The sequence below is a fragment of the Miniopterus natalensis genome, chromosome 11 (genome assembly GCF_054644295.1).
Source record: "Miniopterus natalensis isolate mMinNat1 chromosome 11, mMinNat1.hap1, whole genome shotgun sequence".
NCBI classification, from domain to species: Eukaryota; Metazoa; Chordata; class Mammalia; order Chiroptera; family Miniopteridae; genus Miniopterus; species Miniopterus natalensis.
In genome coordinates this window covers 77,418,041-77,440,900 of record NC_142091.1, presented here as the reverse complement: position 1 = coordinate 77,440,900, position 22,860 = coordinate 77,418,041, and the positions used below count along the sequence as shown (strand labels likewise).

Below are 22,860 nucleotides of genomic sequence, written 5' to 3'. Positions count from 1 at the left end.
TGGGGTGGGGAGGAGATGCGACCGACACGATCAAAACTTCCAACGTAAAGACGAGGGCAGAGCTGAAAGCAGCTAGGAGACAGGCAGAGATCCGCCCTGCTCTTAGAAATCCGTGCAGATGCACATAAGGAAAATAGAATTAAGGCTGAAAGGCCTATGAGAGAGAGAGAGGAATATTTTACGTTGACTAAAGGATTCATCATCCTAAGAGTGTGGGTCGCACAGCTAAACCCTCTCAGTCACACCCACCCACAGCCACGCCCACCCACAGCCACACACTCAGTCACACAGCCACATACTCACAGCCACACACTCAGTCACACACACTCACAGCCACACACTCACACACACTCACAGCCACACACACCCACAGCCACACACTCAGTCACACAGCCACATACTCACAGTCACACACTCAGTCACACACACTCACAGCCACGCCCACCCACAGCCACACACTCAGTCACACAGCCACATACTCACAGCCACACACTCAGTCACACACACTCACAGCCACACACTCACACACACTCACAGCCACACACACCCACAGCCACACACTCAGTCACACAGCCACATACTCACAGTCACACACTCAGTCACACACACTCACAGCCACGCCCACCCACAGCCACACACTCAGTCACACAGCCACATACTCACAGTCACACACTCAGTCACACACACTCACAGCCACACCCACCCACAGCCACACACTCACAGCCACACACACTCACAGCCACACACTCGGTGACACAGCCACATACACCCACAGTTACACACTCACAGCCACACAAATAGCCACTCACACACACAGTCACACATACACTCATACACACAGTCACACATACTCACACACACACACAGTCACACATACTCACACTCACACACGCAGTCACACATACTCACACGCAGTCACACATACTCACACACAGTCACACATACTCACACTCACACACACAGTCACACAGTCACACACGCAGTCACACACTAACAGTCACACACACTCACAATCACACACACACACAAAGATGTCTTGTATTAAATGTAAAGACAACCACAGGACATCATCACACAGAATGGAGCTGTGAACGCCTATGCACTTGGTTTCACAGTTCACTTTAGTTACACAAACCACCTGCAACGCAGGTGATGTTGAAGTGGCCCAGACTGCTGTGTCCCCTCCCCGGAGTCGCACGTGTTTCTGTTGTTAGGAATTACGTCACCTACATACCTGTGGGAGCAGAGAGTGACATTCCTGCGGTGGCCTAAATGAAACACCAGCAAACAGACCAGGGCGAGGAGGGGTCACAACAGCCCGTGGCGGCCGGTCAGGAGCCAGGCTTATCTCAGCGTGGAGCGTGTCTCCTCACGCAGCTCGGCACGCGAGAGCCCACGGGTGCCGACGCTCCAGCTCCGTGACCCAGGAGGGCAGAGACCAGCCCTCACTCGGAGGCCGGAGACCTGCAGCCACGCTCCTGTCCACCTAACGCGTTCCATTAAAATTCCTGCCCGAAGAGACGGACAGCAGGCCTGGGAGAACTGACACCCTAACCGCACAGTCTCCTGACCCATAAACTGGGCCTGTCTCTCCCGAGGCCTCTCTCCTGGGCGTGAGATGCTGAGGGGACCCGTGCGTTGCTGCACTCAGATGTGAGCGGTGACCAGGTCTGTCACAGTTAGCACCGCATGTCACGAACTTCCGGGTGGGTGTCCCCAGCCCCGCCTCTCCCCAGGGCACAGCCACCCCCATCTCTAAATGGGCAGAGAAGGAGCTGGGACTTGGCTGTGAGTTTCCTGTGCCCCTCACTCCTGGTTCCAGTGAGTGACAGGGCCCAGCAGGAGGGCCACCCAATCTGAGTTAGGGATTCCTGGCTAGTGACTGGGTGGGCGATCCTTTGGAATAAAAGCCCACGTCCTCGCCACGCCGGCAGGGCCTCGTGGCACAGCTCACAGCTCGGAGTCTCCCTGTGGAGGGTGGTATGACTCGAGTGGGTCCTGGGAAAGCCACCAGAAGCATGGGCCCTGGGTGTCCCTCAAGAGCCCCTCACGTCTGTGTGCCCCTCCTGGTAGGACAGCTCTCGTCCTGCAGGGCAGCCCCTGCACCCGCCCCATCCTATTAGAATTCAAATGCACGGCCTTCAGTTTGATGGATGACTTGTGACTGTCCCTGGGCCCAGGGCACAAAGGCCCCGAGTCCCTGAGGCCCCCACCTGCTCCATCTGGCCTGGCTCTGGGGAGACTGACCGGCGGCACCTCGGGGACGGGCTCAGGGCCCTGCCTGCTGCTTTTGTCCCTCCTCTGAGGCCTGGGCTGTGGACTCTTACCCCGCAGGCCTGTGGGGCAGCCGGGGCCTGGGGGTCACCATGGGAACTGACTGGGCACTGACTGGATGGCCTCTCAGGTGAGGAACCAGCTGCCTGGAGCCCTGTGGCCTGCTGTCCAGTGGGGCTTTGGGACTGGTGCCCCTGGGAAAAGTCTCCCCGTGTCCCACTGGACCCCTCCCACCATCTCGGCCCCTCATCTTGGGTCGCCTGGCTGACACCCCCACCTGTCCCGACACCTAGCCCCCTCCTACCCATGACCCATCCTGGGGTGCCCGGCCCTGTCAGGTTTGCTCCCTCCCCTGGGGATGAGCCTGACTGAGATCCTGCCCCCACCCCCTCCTGTCTCGAGAAGGTGACCTAGAAATGGCTGCTTAGGCTCCAGAAATGTACTCAGTCCTGGGGCCTGGGGTGAGGTCAGCACCTACCCACCCCTGGCCTTGCCTTCGAGCTGCATGGGGTCCTCCCTCGCCTGCCTGTGGGACCCCCCCACCCTGCACCCGTCCATGGTAGGTCTGCATTCCTTGTCTCACTGCCCACCCAGTGACCTCCCCCTCCCTCCAGGCCAGCCTCAGGTAAGCCTAGCAGCCTCACCTCCATGGGTCTCTCCTCAAGCTGTGATGGGCAGCCATTCCTGCCCCCCAAGCCCTCTGCCCATGAGGGGACCGGAGTCTGCCCAGTGCCAGGCTGGGTGGCTTTGCCATGGGGGGAGCTGGGGTGCAGCCCAAGGAACCCCAGACGAGCCGTGCTGGCCTCATTCTCCACAGCTGGGTTTCCTTGCCCCTCAGGTGCGCCTGACCGCCGGGCCGTCCATGGAAACAGGCCTAGGAAGGGGGCACCGCCAGGCCCCCCATGCAATCCTGCCTGGGCCTCACTAAATACACCCTTGAGCTGTCCTAGTGACTCTACACCCAGGGACCACTGCCGGCCACCACCCTCACTCAGGACAGGAGGTCAGGGAGGGAAGGGCTCCTGCTGGCTCCTGGCAGGAGGTGGGGTTTGAACTCAGCCGGCTGACCCCTGACCTGCCCGGATCATGCAGGAGCCTCGGCTGAGAGTATTGGGTAGAGCCAGGGAGCCCAGGGCCTGCCCCGGTGTTGGGGGCCTCCCGGGGTACTCAGAGCCTCATCCAAAGAGGAGATGACCCAGCCGGGGGCAGACCACCTGCGGCCGGGTTTCATTCTGCTGGGCTGACCGGCCCCCGGCCTCTCCTGCTGTCCGATCTGCTCAATGAGCTTGGAAGGCCAGGTCTATGGATCCTAAGTAACTTTGTGTGATTCTCACCAGGGGCTTGTTTTCTCTTTGTTACCACGGATCAGGGTGTGTGCGGCCTCATCTCGGGGTGAGCGGCTCGCGGTGGGGGTGTCGAGGCCAGGCGAGGTCCAGGCCCAAACCCCAGCTTCCGCAGCAGGCCCTCCTGCACCCTGCAGCTCTGCCTTGAACCCTAACCCCAGATTCCAAATTATGTGCCAAGGAGGCCACGCCCCCTCGCGCCCCCCCCAGCTGGAAATGGTTTCCGTGTCTACGCGGAGGCTTTGCACCTGATGGGGCCTAACCCCTCTGCTGGACCCAAGGGAAGGGAGTGAGGCACCTCTGGGGCTCCGACCCCTTTCCCTGCCCACTCCACTGTCCCCCCAGGCACCAGCCCCCCGGGACACGCTCTGAAGGCACTGCCACAGCCCCGGGATCTGAGGGAGGCCCGCCCGGCGTCCGTCTGCTCCGCCTGCCCCTGTCCCCACACCTGGCTCCCCGCACAGGCCTCTTAGCCTGGGGCTCCCCCACTTGCTCAGAGTTGCCAGGCAGATTGTGGGGGACCCCCTTACGTGTGAAATTCAGATAAACGATGGGTAACTTTTCGGCATTAGCACGCCCTGCGCATGGCATGGGACGCGCTTACACTAAAACACTGTTCCTCGTCTGTCTGAAATTTAGATTTCCCTGCGTGTCCTCTGTTTTTACGCACTGAATCCGGCCGCCCTACTTGCGACGCTAACGTCAGCACAGGGAAAACTTGCCAGGTGGCCGCCTTGCTTGGCCCTGGCCTCTGAGAGTTCAGGTCGGGGCGGAACCCACGGCCCCCACAGTCTGCGAGATAGTCTCCGAGATGGACCTGTGACGGTCCTTTCTCTCTCTCTCTTTTTTTTTTTTAAATATGGTTTTTAAAAATGTTTTGGAGAGAGAGGAAGGGAGAGGCAGAGAGAGAGAAGCATCGATGAGAGAAACACCATCCACCGGCTGCCTCCTGCACGCCCCCCACTCGGGATCGAGCGGCAACTGGGCATGTGCTCCTGGTTCATAGGCCGACGCTCAACCGCTGGGCCACACTGGCCGGCCACTCCTTCCTTACAGTACACCTCGGGTGCTGCCGACCGACAGGACCACGGCACAGGGAACACAGCAGGGGGGCCACACCTTCAGGTGGCCTTGTGACAGGGGGCTGCTTGTAGCCAGTACTGTCACCGCTTTGATGTTTCCCTGGGTTGCCGAGCTACTCCGGCTGTTATGACAAAAATATTTATGGCGACACTTTAAGGAACAAAGGCGGTTGTCAGCTAGAAAGCTCCGCCATGCGTGCTGGGGACAGTGAGGTTGGTCACAGGTCACAGCACGAAACGGAGACAGGAAATGAAATCTGGGCCCAGAGATGGAGCTGGTCTACTCCTGGGACATGGGAGCACCCCTCGGCGCTGGAGCCCGGAGCCCTACGCTGGCGCCACCCAGCGGCGCGAGCCGGGCGGGTGGAGAGTTCAGAGGGACGCAGACCCAGGGGTTCTCACTTCTGAGCTGCTTCCAAAAGCACCTGGTGTGGTAGCTGGGGCCCCTCCTGGGCCTCAGGCAGCAGGCAGGACCCGGCCGTGTGGCTCATCCCAGAAGGGGCCGGGCACCCAGGGGTCATGGCTCTCGGGGATGGTGGCACGGGACCAAAGTGTTCCTGGTAAGCATGTGTGTAAGCCCGTGTGAGTGCATGTGAGCATGTGTGTAAGCCCGTGTGAGTGCATGTGAGCACGTGTGTGAGCGTGTGAGCCCGTGTGAACGCATGTGTGTGTGAGCATGACTGCGTGTGAGTGTGTGTGAGCACGTATGCGAGCAGGTGAGGGCACGGGGGTGGAGCCAACCCAGGGCACACCAGGCAGCCGACACCACCAGGCACGGCTCACACCGCCACACGGGACTCCAGAAACCCCTCAGGTCCAGCCCAAGTGACCCGCCACGGTGTTGAAAAGGCCCTCGAAGAAACAAGAGACGAAATCCCGTATGAAACCCAGATTTCGCAGGGAAACACAAGCATTGCAAAAATGCCGATCTACCAGCTACTCGCGCGCGGAGACGCGAACAGGCAGATTCCGGGAGACGCAGGCTCAGGCGGCCGAGTTACATTCGCTTCGATTACCCACGTTCAACGTCATAGTCAGACGTTTCCTCCCGCTCACGTGAGGAGGGCCCTCAGCCTGGGCTGCGAGACACGCAACCGATTCTGGGGGCGAGGGGGTGTTTGATATACTTCCCCTAATTCCAGAAAACAAACAATAATTAGAAAAACCAAATTGAAAACATAAATAAATGGTCTCATTACAGGGCGGGAGGGGGTGGGGAGGGAGGGAGGCTGAGCTGGTCCTCGTGGTCCCTGCAGCTCTTCCAGGGCCGGGCCTCTCCAGGGTCTCCAGAGCCACGTGCCGCTAGACAAGACAGTGGCACCGAGACGCGCGCCACTTGAGGCCACAGCTCCCCGGAGCACCAGCGTCGTTGCATGTCGGTGCGCCCGTGGTCATCAGGCAGGGGCAACTCCACGTGGAGGGCTCTCTGCGCAAGGTTTGGGCGCCTTTTCTTTCCACATGAATTCTACATCCCGAGGGACCGAGGGAGGCGGAAACACGCACACCGCCGGGCAGCTGCGGTCCCCCGTATGGACTGCGTTTGCCTAGTAAGTGTAATCTCCAGCTAGGCCGCTTCCCCTAGTCCCCGAGGGCGCGCGGGGCTCTGGTGAGGTTCTGGAGCCAGAGCCAGGGCTGGGGGGGGGCGGCTTGGGGATGGGCTGTCTCTAGAGAAATGGGATTGTGCTCCAAAAATACCTGGCCTGTGCGGGGAGCCCATCCGGAAACTATGACCTCCTCCCTCTCCACCCCGCCAGCCCGGCCCAGGGCACGGGCCTGGCTCCTGGCCACTGTCCTTCACTGTCACTGCGGGTCTCTATAGACCCCCTTCAACAGGCTGAAGGACCAACCTTCTAGTCCTGTTCTAATGAGGTTCGGTTTTGTTTTTAATCATGAATGGGCATTTTGTCAAATGCTCTTTAAAAAGAATTAATTTATTTTTAATTTTAATTTTGTCTTCTCACCAGAGGATATTTTTTCCATTGGTTTCCAGAGAGTGGAAGGGGGGAGGGAGAGAGAGAGAGAGACAGACAGACAGACATCGATGGGCTGACTCCCCCATGAGCCCCGACCAGGGCCAGGGATCAAGCCTGCAACTGAGGTATGTGCAATTGGCTGGACTCGAACCCGGGACCCTGCAGTCCAAGGACCGAGGCTCTAACCACTAGGGAAAAATTAATTTATTTTTTAACCCTCACCTGAGGATATGCTCATTGGTTTTAGAGGGAGAGAGAAATGTTGATACGAGAGAGAACATCCGTTGGCCGCCCACCCTACAGGCCCCAGCCGGGCGTCGAACCCATAACCCTTTGGTGTAATGGGATGAGATTCTGACCAACCAAGCCACACTGGCCAGGGCTCAGACGCCTTCTTCCTTGAACCTACTGAAATGATAGTGCGGTTTTCCTGCCTCAGGTCGCTGCATATGGTGAGTTACGTGGACTGATTCTGAATGTTTCAGCTTCGCGCCCCGGAATGAGCCCCGCTTGGCCACGGGCGCTCTGATTTGCTAATATTCCGTTAGGGACCTTTGTGTCTGGGCTCATGAAGTTTATTGGACCTTTCCTTTCTTTTCTTGCCATGTCTTTATCTGCACTTGGTGAGGGGTTAGGATGGGCTCATGGAAACAATTAGGAATTGTTCCCGCCTCCTCTGTTCTGAAACACCTGAATGTGTCCCTGTAACTTTTATTTTTAGTAAGATTTTTAAAAGACGCCTGTCACAATTAAGCACTATTTATTCAATCATTTATTTGTGATTTATTTAAATCCTCAGGCAAGAAGTGAGGATATTTTTTCCCATTGATTTTAGGAAGAGCGGGAGGGAGGGGAAAGGTGGAGAAAGAGAGAGAAACATCCATGTGTCTCTGGTCACGCCGATTGGGTGCCCCCCCCACACACCCTGACGGGGGCGGGGATCGGACCTGCAACCCAGGTACCTGCCCTTGACTGGGAATCGAACCCGAAACCCTCAGTGCTCAGGCCGACACTAACCACTGAGCCACGCCGGCCAGGGCCCTGGTACTTAAGTGTTCGGTGTCAACCCTCCAGCCAGGCCTCCCACCAGGATGTTCTCTGCACCACGGCCAGCACCGGACAGGGCTGATCTGGAGCCCGGCCGTGTGGGGTCGTGCCCTTGACCCCTATGAAGATGGGGAGATGAGGTGCTCAGCCGTGAAAGTGCTCAGTTTGGGAATTTATGCTACAGACACAAGGAAAAGTGCGGAAGGGAGCCGGCCCGAGGCCCTGGAGCAAGGGCGGGTGGTGGGGGGGATGCAGGACTGGGCTGAGAGTGGGCGCAGTCGCATGGAGGACATCCGGAGGCAAGCAGACGGGGCTCCCACGAATCCCCGAGAAATGCCAGTGGGTTCAGGCTGCACAGACACAGAGGAGACTGAGAGGTGGCCAGAGAAAGACCCCAGGAGCCCAGGCGCGGGGTGGGAGTCCTGAAGGCCAAGACGTTTAGCCCAGGGGTGTCGGGAAGAGAATGGTCCCCAAGGCCAAATGCTGCCCAGGGCACAAGAGAGATAAGTCCTGAGGGCTGGGGAGGCCCAGGTGACCCCGGCGGGCACCCGGCCAGCAGAGGGAGACGCGGAGGCCCGGACGTATGTCCCGGGTAGGTGCCCCTCCTGCAGGTGCCTGAGCTGCGCCCTCCTCTGCCCCGACGGCCCTCCCTGGTGACTCCAGCTCTGCCTCCAGCCAGACCTCGGCCCTGGATAACTTCTCTAGTCCAAGGTCCCAACTGCTCCTTAAATCCAACCACACCCCCGCCCGAGCCTGGAGCTGAGCCCCTGCCCCTGGTGGTCTCCTGAAGGCGGGGAGCTCCCGTCCTGGCGTTTCTACACCTCTGGAGGCCTTGAAGGCTAGTTCAGCCCCAGGGGACACGCAGGGGCAGAGAGGCCAGAGGGCAGGCCCGCTTCCCGAGCTGAAAAGGAAGATGCCAGGTGGGGGCCTCCTCCCGGGTGGGGGCTGTAGATTCCTGAGTCCGCACAGCCCTCCCCCCAGGACAGCTGGAGCAGGGCGGGGTCCTGCAGGGAGTGAGGGCATCGGAGAAGGTACAGGTGAGACCTGGCCGCGCACCCCGCGCCACGGCCAGGAACCCAGTGGGCCGGGGACCCAGGGGCTGCGGGACCCCAACGTCGGAAGGGCTCTGGGCTCCCTGCCGCCGCCCCCTCCCCTCCCCCCCTTTGCAGGCGCGAGGGCTTTTCTACAAGAGAGGTCCGGCCGCCTCTGCAGACGCCCCTCGGGAGCCCTGGGTGCCCGCGCACCCGGGCCCACCCCCGACCAGGCGCAAGAAGGGTCCGCGCCAGCGCCTGGGACCCGCCCCCCACCCCACCCGCACCCGCACCCGGGGGGCCCCTGCTGGGTGATCTCGGGTGAATCCTTTGACCTCGCTGCGCTGGTCACGTTGCTACACCCGAGGAAACGGAGCGCACGGGGCAGCGTCCCGGGCACGGCCTCGGGGGGCGCAGGGTCACGATTCGGCCCCGCGCCCCCGCGGAGGGGGCGAGAAAGTCCCCCCGACGCCGGCGGCCGCGGGCAGCAGGCACCGCGCGGGGAGCCGGGGCCGCGGGTCGTCCGCCCGCACCCGGCCCAGCAGCCCCGCGCGCCCCCGCCCCGCGGCCCGCAGCCCGCAGCGCCCCGGGGCGCTCTGAGAGCAGGGGCGCAGGCGGGCGGGGGCTGGACACGGCCGCACCCCGCCCCGCAGCGGACTCGCCGCGGACCCGCCCGGACCTCGCCCGGGACGCGCCTCCGGGACCCAGCTCCCCGAGCGCTCGCGGCGGCCGGGCGGCGGGGGCGGGGCGGCGGACGCGGGCGCCGCTGATTGGCCGCGCCCGCTGATTGGCCGGCGCGCGAGCCACTCGCGGGCGCCGCCGCGGCAGCCGCTCGGGCTCGGGTCTGCTCGGCTCGGCTCGGCCGGTCTCGTCGGCTCGGCCGCGGACCGACTGACGGGCGTGCGCGGGGGGCGCGGGGCGCGGGCCTCGGCGGCGGCGGCGGCAGCCTCGATCCCCGCCCGCCCGGTCCCCTCGCAGAGGCGGAGGCAGCGCCGCGGGCCGCAGCGGTGCGGGGCGCGGGGCGCGGGAAGGCGCGGGGGGCGCGGGGGGCGCGGAGCGAGCGCGGCCCACCGGGCGCCGCCAACCCGGCTCAGCGGACGCACGGACGGACAGACGCGGCCCGACGCGGCCCGACGCGGCCCCTCCCTGCCGCCGCCGCCGCCGCCCGCCCGGGGCGCCCACCTCGCCGGCGCCGGGCCCGGGAGCGATGACATCGACGGGGAAGGACGGCGGCGGGGCGCAGCACGCGCAGTATGTGGGGCCCTACCGGCTGGAGAAGACGCTGGGCAAGGGGCAGACAGGTGCGTGCGGCGGGGCCCGGCGGGCGCGGGCCCCCGGGGGCGCCGGGGGGGCCTGGGGAGGCCGGGGCGCCGGGGCATCCGGAGGGACCGGGGCGCGGGGAGGCCCGGAGCGCAGGGGCGCACAGACCCGCGGCGGCCGAGGGGGCCCGGGCGGGAGGCCGCCCCGCGCGCGGCGCTGCAGGCCCGGCCCAGCTCCGGCCGGCGGCCGCGAACAATGGGCGGCCGGGCGCCGGGTCCCGCCTCGGAGTCGCGCAGGCCGCGCGGCTGCGGTGCGCCGGGCGCGGCCCAAGGACACGCGGCTCGGCCGGGGGCGCACGGGCCCGGGCAGCGCCCCTCGCCCGGCTGCAGGTGCGCGGCCCCGCGCATTGTGCGCCCGAGCGGCCGGGCCCATTGTGCGGCGGGGGAGGGGGCCGGCGGGCGCCCATCTGCCGTCTGCCGCGGCCGCGCTAATAGGCGTGCCCCCAGCAGCTGCGCCCGGCCCGCGCCCCCGGCCGCGACCCCGGCGCCGGGCGCCCGCCCCGCGCGCTCTGCGGGCCGCGGGGCCGCGCTGGCCCGGCCGGGACCCCTTCCGCGGCGGGGACGGGGAGCGCTGGGGCCTGAAGGCTGGACAGCGCCGCTCCCCGCCCCGCGCCCGCCCCGAGCGCCTGCGACACGCGCTCCCGGGGGAGGGAGGCGGCCGGCGCGGGCCGGGCCGGGCGCTCGGGGCCTGGAGCAGCCCCAGGCCTGCGGGAGGCCCCAGGGGCCCCCAGGGACCCGGTTCGGTCCCAGCCAGGCCGCCGGGCCCCTCATCTGGCTGATGTTCAGTCGCTTTGTGGGAGGCTGGGCTCAGCCATTTTCTTTCTTCTCCCAGGATGGGCCTCTCCTGGCGCCCAGGGGTCCGATGGGCAGTGATCTCCCTGCCTCCCTGGGAAGTCGTCAGACCCAGGGCAGTGCGGGGAGCAGAGGAGGGGAGGAGGGTGCGGCAGGGCCACCACCCGTGCAGAGCCGGGCCTGGGTGGCAGCTGCTCTAGCCGGTGCCGCAGGCCTTCCCAGAGCCCCCCCGGGTGCCGTAGAGGCAGAGCCCGAGGGTGGTGTCTGGGAGGAAAGTGGGCCAGGTCCCGCTCTCTCAGCAGCGGGCAGTGGCTGTGATGCAAGCAGCGAGCCTGAGGTGCCTGGGCTGGGGGCCGAGGCTGCCCCTGTGTCCACCCTGGATGGACAGACGCCCGCACACAGCCGCTGAAGCCCCCAGGGGCCTCTGGCAGTTAGGACAGTGTCATCGGGAGTGGGGATGGCCTGGCCCGGGTCAGGAGGGGGGAGAGGCACAAGGCCGGGGGCTCCACAGAGTTCAAACTACGCATGTTTCCTGGGAGGAACTGCTGTGGTCGGAGAATCCCCGGTGGGGGAAGGGCCTGGGCCGGCAGAATGCGGGAGGCAGTGGAATAACCTGATTATTGTACCGATGAAGTGCTCTAAGGAAACATCGGCGCGTAAGCGATGACAGGGACGATTGCACCCGGTGTGGCGTCGGCCTCGCCGTGGGCAGGCCTGGTCCCCGCTCTCCGCACTGAGTTAGACTGTTGCACAGTTAATTACAGGAGGTCCCCACTGTAATTAACAATGACGAACACAAAAGGGTGTGCTGCGTGTGTGTCAACAGCCCGACACCGTGTGCGGTTTGGAAACAAGCTCCAGGGGCGCTCGGAGCCGGCAGCCCCTCCCCTGGAGTAAAACCTCGCTGGCCTCGCTGAGGTGCCCTCCTGGGGGGCGGGGGTCTGTTAGTCCCGTGTCCCTTCTGGCCTCGCTGACGGTTGGCCGGACTGCTTCCCTCCGCTCGTCTCCTGGAGGGTCCCCCGGAGTTTGGTGGACCTGGGGCCTCCACGTGTGCGGGTGCCTGGCCTGGCCACTCGACTTGCAGGCTGGTGGTCGGCACCACATGCCGAGAGAGCTGCGATTTCCCAGGCCTGTCCTTTCATCCAGAGGTAAATGGCTGACTTTAGCCAGAGGCCAGGCTGGGGGCCAGGAGCCTTTAGTGGGGGCCGCGGGTGGGCACCTTCCAACCAGGCTGGCTCTCCTGTCTCGGGGTCACCTCAGGCCCCTTGCTCTCTGCCTGAGTCCTGTAAAGCAGGAGCTGCGGCCCTGAGGGGCTGTCGGGCACTGGGAGTGGCCTGGGGCAACTGGGCCTCTCTGCCATCTGTTCCAAGCCAGGGACTGTTGGAAGGTGGGCCTGGCTGCTTTGCCACAAAATGCTCCCTTTGGAGCATCGGACGAGGGGTGGGGGACGCTGCCCAGTGCGGAGTGCAGGTGTGGGCAGAGCTGCTGGCCTCTGCCCGCTGGACGGCAGGGTCCGGTCTGCCCTGCTGTATGTTGGCTGTGGCGGGGAGTGCCGTCTGCCTTGTGCAGTGTGGGCTCAGCGAGGGGTCCTGTCACTCATGTTGGGGTTGGGCCATGGTCACAGGGTTGTCTCCCCTCTGCCCCCATCTCCTCTGCACAGCTGTCCTCGACGGCCTGAAGTGGCCTCAGCAGGCAGCCCTGAGGGGGCTCCAGGGGCCATCGTGGTTTCTGGTGGCGAGATGGGCTTCGGGGTGATGGGGCAGGCGACACTGTGCAGGGAGGAGCCCACTGCTGAGGCTCTGCCTGGCCTCTCCCTCATCGGGGAAAGGCTTCTTCAGCTGGGATGGGGGATGGGAGGCACCCCCAGAGGGCCCAGGCAGGGATGGCCAGATCCAGGAGGGCGGGTTGCATAGGCCGTGAGGCCTTCATCCCTCCAGTCCCAGGAAGCAGAGGAGGGCGCAGCCCTGCCCACACCAGAGTGCAGCAAGCCCGGTGGGCTCAGCTCCCATAGGGTGTAAGCCAGAAGGACCCCTGGGGAGGAGGTGTGGGCCCCTGGGGGGAGCGGGGGGCAGAAGGCTCTGGGAGCTGCTCTGGGAGCCGGGGTACACAGTAAGTTGGGCAGCCTGCCCTTGGAAATCCTTCTGGTGGGCAGGACATGAGAGGAGGTGGCTGAGCAGGGCTCAGGGGTCAGTGGAGCTAAAGAGAGGAGGTGGGAGTGAGGAGCCAGGTTGCTCAGCTGGCTGGGCTCTCAGGATGGTGGGTGGACCAGTGGGAAGAGCCTGGGCTCCCGGGCCAAGGGACCTGGGGTGTCCTCCTCCAGGTTCCCAGGAGACCTTTAGGAGAATTAATGTGGGGAGCTGGTGGCAGGCAGGCTGGAGAGAAGTCCTAGGGTAGGGGGAGCCCGTGAAGATGGGACAGGCAACCTGGGGGAGAGGCAGGTGAGAGAGGGAGAGAGAAAGGTGAGCTGGAGGGAGCGCCTGGCAGACCCGGGGGTGACCAGGGCTGGGAGCTGGATGGTGCTCAGCTCAGAGCAGGATGTGAGCAGAGGCAGAGCAGCAGAGGGAGGGGTCTGGCTGAGGTGCCGTGGGGTGCTGCATGGGCTGGTCTTGGGGTATGGGGTGAAGGTGGACAGAGCAGGGTGAGTGGGTCCGAGAATGCCGACTGCATGTGGACAATTATGGTGTCTGATGGCCACTGCCACAGCCAGGCCACGTCGGCCTCGCTTTGAGTCCGGAGGCTGCCCCTCCTGCACCTGGCCTGGCCTCGGTCTCTCTAGCCTGCTTTACGAGCACGGAAACTGGCTCAGACGCAGAGCCTTGGTCAAGGACAGCGGCTCCTTGGGGCCGGGAGGAAAGCACAGTCCGCTCAGCTCACGGGCTTGGTGTGAAAGTCCCAGGAAACAGGACCTGTCCTCAAATCGTTGCAGGCAGGGCTTGAGGGGAGGGGCACGGGGGAGCCCCTGCCTGTCTCCCCCACCCCGATGCAGTGTCTCTCAGCACCCTATTAGTGACTTTGAGTGACAGACACCACTCCAGCCCTCCTCCCGGGGTGCAGGCCCTCCCCCAGGAACCCCCTGCCTTCCGGGGGGGGCCAGCTCTGAGTGGGCGTCCCTCTGGATCCCGGGCGATGGGGCTTGTGCCTGGAAGGATGGGCAGTTTCCTGCAGGCAGGGGTGGGAGGGCCTGGTGCAGGCAGAGCCCTAGGACCCTGTTTCCAGAGTGGCCCCTGACCACTGTGGCCCACAGTGGCTCTGAGCACCTGTGAGTTGTCACAGGTCCTGTCTGCCTCCCCACTGGCAGTGGGGACAGGCTCTGCAGGGACATGTGTACCAGGAAGGGCCTGCCAGGCAGAGGGCACAGCCCGGGCGAAAGTGTAGAGGTGAGGACTGCTCTTTGCAGGACCGGGTGCTGCCGGGCGTGACTCTGGCTGTGGGTTCGTCTGAGCTGTGGGTTCCCTGAAACCCGGCGACCCCCAGGGCTCTCAGCGTAACGCAGGAAGAGCCCGGAGTCCCTTCTGATCGTGTACACCTCAGCCTCTGCCCTGCCCTGCCAGCCCCCCAGTGCCCCACGCAGAGTTGGCTCTAGAACCGCCCAGGGCGGGCTGCTCCCACCGCACACGATAGGCAGCGCCAGACCCGGCCCTCACTGTCCACACGAAGCTCGCTGACCTGGCCCTAGCCCCGAGGCTCCCACCAAGGGCAGCCTGCTTCCAGCAAAGTCCCGGGGCTCCCGGGGCGAATGCCCTGGATGGGCAGCCGCCCGGGCTGTCCTGGGCTGGAGGGCACGGGTGGGGGGCGCTTCCGAGAGGCTCCAGGTCCCTCTATATCCTTGCTGGTGGCCGATGGGCCTGGCCTGGCGTGGGGGGCATGTGTGGACTGGGGCCTCCAGGGCTGGCTCCCTGTGCGCCCCCCCACGCCCACCCCCCAGATACTCCCTGACCGGCCCCCTCAAGGACTAGTGGAGCACGTGAAGGCCGCGCTGCAGGACGCCAGGCCCCTGCTGCCCACACCAGCGTCTCCCCAGCACTGGCCTGAGCCGGCTCCTGGTCACGGGCCCAAGCACGTGCGCCCTCCCCACTGTGTGCACCTTCCCCTGGCTGTTTCTTTTCCTGTTTGCCACCCTCAGTGTTTGTCTGCGGGGCGACCTCTGGGCCTGAAAATGTAAGAGGAGGGGAGGAAGAAGAGGCAGGTGTGGGCCAGGTCCCCGCACCATCCGCACCCTCCCTGCCTGCGCAGCAGCCCGCTCGGCACGTGGCACCCGAGGGTGCCTGGAGCAGACACACAGGCCTTTCAGGTCAGAGGCTGGATGCTGAGGTGGCTCAGGGTGGCCGTGCTGGCCGCGTCTGGGGGGACAGTTGTAGGGTCCATGGCTAGGACTGTCAGGAGCAGTTAGGGCACCTTCGAGGTTACCTGGTGCTCCCGTTTGGAGAGCACCTGTGCCTTCAAGGCCACTGGGCACAGAACCTGCTTCTTTGGGGACCTGGGAAGGTCAGGCTGCTCAGAAGTCAGCACCTCAGCTGGGTGGTGATGCCGAGAGGAGGTGGCCGGCCCGTGTGCACTGCTGTGGGGCTGTGCCTGGAGTTCCCCGGGCTCCAGGGCCCTCTGCCTGCCCCAGCCTGAGGCAGACAGTGTCCCCACAGCCTGGGGCTCCTTGAATAGGGGACGCCACACGGCCTGTGGCCACACAGTGAGTGAGGGGAGTGTAGGAGCTTGTGGCCGAAGAGAGACCTTGCTTCCTGCCTATGGCTCGTGTGTGCCTCACATGGGTTTACTTCTCTAGTCACCTGGCCAAGGCCTAGGGCCGGCCCCTTGTGGCCACCTCAGAGCCTGATGGGCAGTTCTGGGTCTGGGTCCTTGAGGCCCAGCTCGAGGACTGCCCCCTGGGCTCTGCAGTCAGCAGCTGAGGCGCTTGGAGCAGAGGGCCCCACATCAGCTTCTGCGAGGCTCTGATGGCTGGGAACAGTGTTGGGCTCATCCATTGTGCCTGGGGTCTGGCGGGAGGACAGCAGCCGGCATCTGTCAGGACCCATCTGGGTCTTGTGGGAGGGGAGGGACCTCTGGCTCCTCTGGGTGGGGATCCCTTGTGCTGCTTGGGTCTCTGCAGGAAGTCCTCTTGCATGCAGGAGATCTGCCGTCCCCAGGTTGCAGCTCCGATCACGCTCCCTGGGGCCCGGTCAGCCCCGCCGTCATCCGCGGGTGGCTGATGTGTCCTAGCACTGGGTGGCAGGCCCAGGGTGGGCCTCCGTGAGCCTGGTCCGGGTCCTGGCCGGGGATGGCCAAACTGCCTGAGGCCTTGCCCCAGGGGTGCCTGCAGGTTGGCCAGCTGCCTGGACTCTGGACAAGATGGAGGCTGGGCTGGGCAGGGGCCCGGGACAAAGCAGGGATTGTGTGGGCTGGGCCTTGAGAGGCGGCCGGGGCCCGGTCTGCAGCCTCTGAGCGGCCAGTGTTCCGAGCAGGCAGCTGGGAGCCCCCACCCCCGCTGCAGTGGCTCAAGAGAAGGGCCCTTTTCTTCCGCGGGATTTTTCACGGGTGATCATTTCATCCCTGGAGCCTTGGAGGCCACGCTGGGCCTCAGTTTCCTCCCTGTGCTCTGGGATGACTGCCTTCGGGTGGATTCCCAGGGTTGCACAGGTCAATGCATGTAGACCCCGGCATGCATCCTGAGGACATCCACCCCGGCTGGGATGCTGGCCTTCGAGGACAGAGCCGCTTCCCGAGAGGGCTACCAAGTCCTCCTCTGCACAGGGGCCTGGGACTGGCTGTCCCCCCACAGGACCTCCTGTGAGCCCTGCCCACGGGCCTGGCCAAGGGTGAATGGAAGATTCCAGGCCTCTCGTCTGGGCTGTGAGCTGGGGTAAGGGAGAGCCCCGGGAGCAGGGGCTCGTGGCCTGCATGGTGATGGGGGCTCCCAGGGCTCCAGTACCATTGTCGCCCACTCTGTGCTCAGGCTGGGCCAGAGTCCTGGGGGCAGGTCTGGCCCTCCTGGCCCCAGGGCAGGGGTGGGAGGCAGCCTAAATGGCTTGTGTGGCCTGAGTGACGTGGCTGGAGCCTGGGGACACGTCAGTCTGCTGCTCCATCTTAGTGCCGTGGGCGGTTTGCGGAGGCAGTAAGGCTGCCCAGAGGAATGAAGCATCTGTGAGGGGGGTGTTGGCCCATGTCCCCGGCTAACTCCAGATCCGCTGGGCAGCCACTGGCTTGGGCCCAGGGCTGGAATGGGAGGGGCCAAGGAGGCAGTGCCTGGGGGGCCCTGCATGCTGGGTGGGGGGGCTGTCCCGGAGCCTGACCCCCTCTCTGCCTGACCAGCTTCAGCTTAGGGCACGGGCCACGAGGCCAGAGTCGGTGACCCTGGGACGCTGCCTGGGCTGGCCTGGTTGGAGCTCTGGCTGGCTGTGTCCCTGGACAGGAGACCTCTCCCCTGGGCTGAGCTGAGATTGGAAAGGCACTGGCCATAGGTGGCCGCGGTCTCATTCTGTCTGAAACTGGTCCATGGGCAGGTTGAGCTCACGTGTCCAGCTTCCTTGGGCGGTGACTGCCCCAAGCTGGAGCCCAGGTGGACAGGGCCAGATGAAGCCCCTTCCTGGGTTGGGAGCCACAGGCCCTGCTGCACCCCCCCCCCCCACTTGTCTGGTGAAGAGCCTGGGGATAGCCTGGGTGGCACTTGGCGGGTGCCCGTGGGGATTCAGGGAGCGACTGTGGCTTGGCGCCTGTGTGAGGCAAGCCTCTGCTCTCCAGGTGTGGGTAAGGAGCTGAGTCCCTGGGACCATTCAGCTGTGTGCAGCCCCCTGGCACCTGCACGTAGTCAGGGAGCTGGGCAGGCCGTCCCATCCCAGACCCAAAGGCACGGAGCACTGTGATCCTGAGGTCCCTGAGGCAGCCCCACCTGGTGTTTGGTGAAGCCCAGGCTCTGCTGTCGGATAGTCACGTGTCTCCGTGCCTCAGTTTCCCCGTTCCGGCTCGGGTGTGATGGTGGGTGGGAACGTGCTTGGTTGGGGCTGAGCAGGGGAGCCTGTGTCACCTTTGGGTCTCGGGGGGGCCAAGGGACCTGGAATGGCCCTCCTCTGGGCAGGTGGCCTTGGGGAGAAACCAGGAGCTGTGCTGTGTGTGCTCACCCCTTGGAGGTGGGATTGTGTGGAGCTTGTTTCAGGGTGGGTGGGGATTGTGGCGAAGCTGGGCCAGTCCAGCTGTGCCTGCCCAGGGGCCGCGGGGGGAGAGGGGCACAGTCCTGAGGCCTTGGACAGGTGATGTCCCCACCCCAAAGGCACCGGGTGGGTAAGGGGCTCTCCTGCCTCTTCCCTCTGCCACAGGATGTCACCGTGCCCTGGGACGTGACCCTGCTCTGCCCGTGGCCCTGCTGGGCTCACCTCTCCCACTGCTGCCACCCAGCCTGTAGCTTCCTTTGTCCTGGGGGCCCCCCAGGGTGGGGACCCTGGGTTGGTTCCTGGGACCACAGTTGGGACTGTCCTGGGCACAGTGTCTCATGTTCCCTGTGTGCAGGTATTTTCAGACACAGAGAGAGGAGAGCCCACCCCAGCTCCAGGACACGCGGCCGATTCCAGTTCACCGCCCCCCCCCCGCCCCCGATAACCCCAGTCACGCTTAGCTGTGAATATTTTGGTGCCTGGGTCTGAAAGAGAAACTTGAGAAGGCCAGACCCGTTATCGTTGCCCCAAAACGTGGACACGATTCCCAAACCCCCAGAAATCCCAGCAGATGGTGGGTTTTCACTCTGGCGGTTTCCTGGAGCCCGCGTCTCCGATGACCGGCCCCTCTGCTGCCACACCTGGCGGACCGCGGGGACTGGGCCCTGGGTCCTCACCTGGGTGTCCACCTTGCAGGTCAGGTGATGCTGATGCTGGCGGGACCCCACATGGAGAGAACTGTGACCTTTCCCGCTCCTCATTCCTGACCCTTGACCCCCAACCCCTAGGATACTTGGGGCCCCTGCTCTCTGCACTGCAGTGCCCCTCGTTGGTCCCACTGGCAGCCAGCTGCCTCCCGCCATCCCCCCAGTCTCCGGGGAGAGCAGTGCAGGCCCTCAGATGGTGGCCCTCATCCCTGCTGCACCCTCCTGGGGGGCATGTGGGGCTGGGGCTGGGGGCAGCTGGACTCCGATGCCTTCTGGGCTGCGGGAACGGCTCCTCGGGAAGGTGGGGAGCTGTCCAGCGCCGCTGTGCTGAAGCCTGGGGCTCCCTCTCCCGTGAGGGAGGCTGCGGTAAACAGTGGGTCCTCAAACCTCCCAGCAGCTGGCAGACACCTGTCTCCCGCATGGGATTTGGTCCCTGCCCTGGTGACTGAGGGGCAAGAGGGAAGCTTCCCAGTGCTGAATGTGTTAGTGGCAGCCCCAGCCCCCCAGCCCCTGCTGGTGTGCTCCCACGGGAGACCCTGGCCCCACCTGAGAAGCTGGTGGCCAGTTCTCTTGGGGCTGCTGCTGACTCGCTGGGGGCGGACGTGAGCGCCAGGTCCCCGAGGTGTCGCCCAGTGTGGGTACCTCAGGGCACAGAGCAACCTGGGAGGCCTTGACCACTGGGCCCCACTCTGCGCTGTGGGGGCTCCCTGGGGAGGGGCAGGCACACGGTGCGGTCAGGTCCCATGGCTCACTCCTGAAATCCTTGTTATGGGGTCTTGTGGCCTGAGGTGGAAGAAATGCAGGGATTTGTGTAGGAGACTGGGACCTCCCTGGATGGCCTGGGGGTGGCCAAGGGGCCACCAGCTGTGGGCCAGGCTCTGGGGCATTGGAGGGAATTGGTCCTGGATGTAGGGAGCCAACCCCACCCATCCCTCCCACCCCAAAGCACCATTGGGGCTCAGTGCTGGGCTCGAGGTCTCCCACTGAAGGCCTGAGGCCATGGGGGTGGGGGGAGGGTGTGAGGTGAGGGTTTAGGTGCTGGCTTATCTCTGAGGCAGAGGGTCTGGCTCAGATTGGAGGCTTGCTGACTCTAAACCCCAAATCCCGAAGGATTTATAACTCACCACGACATGGCACAGATCGGGCACCTCTGGCAGATGCCACGGGGCAGCAAGGGTGTCAGTGCAGGGATGAGGGCTGTGGGCCCCAGGAGGATGGGTGCCTCGGGCTTGGCAGGGTTGCGGGGGTGCCCCTGGGGATGCCCCCAGATTCGAGGGCAGATCCATGTTTGCACCAACCCCTCCCTGTGCCTCCACCTGTGGGGTGCTCAGACCCATGTCCACTGCTGCCCTTTGGGATTAGCCAGCCCTGGGACCTCTGACCTCGGGGCCCTGCTCAAGCCCCCCCCCCCCACAGTGCACATGCTCCTCCAGGCGTCCCTGTGCTGGTGACTGTGAGGGGGACGAGGAGCCCAGGTGGGTCACTCGGGGGTCAGTAGTGGTTGTCCCCACACCCAGAGAGCAGGAAGGTGGCCGACCCTCACCCCAACCCATGCCATCCCTAGCCCGTGGGTCACTGTGAGTGATGCTGGTGCTGTCCCCATTGGGAACCAGGCCGGGGGCAGATAACCAGCAGGGGAGTCAGACTGAAGCCACATTCTGGTGAAGACCTGGGGACCCAGCTTGGCTGTCAGCCCTGTGGGACCCAGTGATGCTCTGGGCCTGGCAGGGGCTGAGGGGCCCATGCCCCCAACTTCACAGTCTCACTCCCTGCTCCTCTATCCAGGGCCCACAGCGTCCCAAGTCACCCCAGTCAGGTGGCCTCTGGGCGACAGTCCTGCTGGGCCCAGGTGGCTCCCATAGGGTTCTGTGCTGATTCAGGCCTGGTCAGCAGCATCTCTCTCTCTCGGTGCTGCTGGGAGGGGGGGGCACCTCTGGGAAGCTGGCTGGGCTGTGCTGCAGATAGTCCTTACCTGGGCTGGGAGACTGGGGAGCAGCCAGGCCTGTCCCTGCTAGTTTAGGCTGGTCTGGGCTCTGGTTGCTGCCCACGCCCACTGCAAGAGCCCCCTCCCCAAGCCTCAGGGAGGAGAGGCGGCGGCAGGACTGCAGGGTGGCAGGTCTCTTTGCTGAGGGATGTCTGCAGAGACTGTGACTGGCCCTTCAGCAGGCTCGGCAGCAGTCCATTGGGCAGCAGGCCTCTGAGAGTGGCCAGTGGCTGTGGGCATGTCCCCACTGTTCCCAAATCTGTTCCTTGCTAGACCTTAGGGGTTCACCATTGGGGCTATACCTGGGGGCCTGCAGACCAGCACCTACCCTAATGGGGCACTTCTTTTCTTGGACGCCAAGTGGCCTCTACCCTAGAGGGGCCTGCAGCCCCAGAAATGGGTTGGGCACATGGGGTGTTGCTGTTAGCTCTGGGTAGGCCTGGAGCAGGTGTCGGCTGGGTGCTGGGGGGGGGGGGGGCCAGGTGCTCTGTGCCTCTGCTTCACTCCCTGCTCAGGAGCCCAGGGCAGGTGGCAGTCAGCCCTGTCATGAGGTGAGCAGGGCCACAACCTGGGGCCCCTGTGCTTTGGGATGATGTCAGGGTCTCTGGTGTGTGTGGCCTCAGGATGGGTGGCCTCCCAGTGGCGTTTGGGCACGGGACCTCATAAACTAAGCCTGTGCCCAGCGGGCCGGCACTGGGACTGACTGCAGGTTTGCAGGTGGAGAGGAAATCTGTGCATGAACTGAGAGCTTGCTGCTGGGTCTCTGGGCAGCAGGTGCTGTGGGGTGGGCAGGAGATGGGGGGAGGGGCACCTCGGGGGTCCGGGGGTCAGGAGGTCAAGGCAGTGGACTTGGGGTGCAGAGCAAGGAGCCACAGCCTGAGGCTGTGTGTGGCTGTGCAGTCGGCACATGGGGGGAGGGGCTGCTCCTTGTTCTGTTGGTCCCACCTCCCTGTCCCCCTGGCTGCCAGCCTGAGTGCCGGCCCCGAGAGGGGAAGAGTTGGCAGAGGCGGACAGCCCACCCTGGCTCCGTGACCATGGACAGCTCCAGGCAGGCGGCCTCCTGGGAGCAGTCCGAGGCGCTCAGGGCCTGACCGTCTGGGAGGACAGGGCCAGTGTGGACATGCAGGTGTCCGCCTTTCTCCTCTCTCTGTCCTTAGAACAAGCTGCCCACTGCCCACTAAGCAGATTCTATTATTACCCCAGGCGGGAGATTATGGCCCCAGTATATACTTTGGGGATGGGCCAGCTCTCCTAGCTCCAGACCCTGCGGGCAGGGATGGGGCTCAGGGCCCTGTTCCCACTTCCTGAGGGCATGGCAGGCGGGGCCTGTGTCTGCCTGGCTGTCTGGGGAGCACATCCCCTGAGGGACCCAAGCAGGGTCTGGATTCACCCCCGGGGAGCAGCCAGCCTGGACTGAGTCCCTTGCTGGGCTCCAGGGCCAGCCTAGGCCCAGCAAGGAATGCCCAGGATACTGCTCATCTGGCCCCAGCGCCATGGTGTCAGGCTCATGCCAGCCCTGTGGGGTTCCCTGAGCCCTGCCACCCTGCCCTGGACCCACCTCACCCCCACTCCCAGGTCAGATGCTCCCCATGTGATAATCGGGGTGCCTGCACCCTGGATCAGAGGAGGAACCCAAGGGCTGGTCTCCTGGGGAGGAGCTGGGAGAGACTGTGGCTCATGTCCCCACCTCCCCTCACCCCAGGAGTGGGGAGGGGGCACAGACTCACTGGCAGGGCCAGGAGGGTGGAACCTCAGACCATCCTCGTGGTTGGGGAAACCAAGTGAGCAGAGAGTTTGTGAAATGTGGGTCGGTGTTTTTTTAAGCTAAATACAAATCTGACAGTGCAGAGTGGCCCCTCAGCCCCACACCCTGCAGAGACACTCAGTTTTTTGTGAAATCCTCATGGAAACCCCAAGTGGGGGACAGGAGGTGTCGGTGCAGACCAGAGAGGCCTGCCTGCTCCGCAGCCCTGCCCCCTCCACCCCTTTCCTTGCCTACCCACTGGGCCACAGGGGCCAAGTGTCCCGGTGTCCCGGTGACGATGCTGCTCTGGGAGCCGGGCAGGTGGGCTGTGCCATCTCTGACCACGGGCGGGCTGGCCGGCGCAGGAGCCTGTGTTCTGTATCAGGGATGGAAGGGGTCTGCTGACCTGCAGCTCCTGCTCCATGGGG

General features: G+C 64.5%; 1 protein-coding gene across 10 annotated transcripts in view; it reads left to right on the top strand.

Moving 5' to 3' along the window:
* Positions 1–9,957: 9,957 nt before the first annotated feature.
* The window catches only part of BRSK2 (BR serine/threonine kinase 2), a 49,951-nt gene continuing 37,048 nt past the window's right edge, over positions 9,958–22,860 (top strand). For all 10 annotated transcript variants that reach the window (XM_087822480.1, XM_087822479.1, XM_087822473.1 and 7 more), the window contains exon 1: positions 9,958–10,051. In XM_087822480.1, coding sequence (XP_087678606.1) covers positions 9,958–10,051 — 94 coding nt within the window. The remainder of the gene's footprint in view (positions 10,052–22,860) is intronic.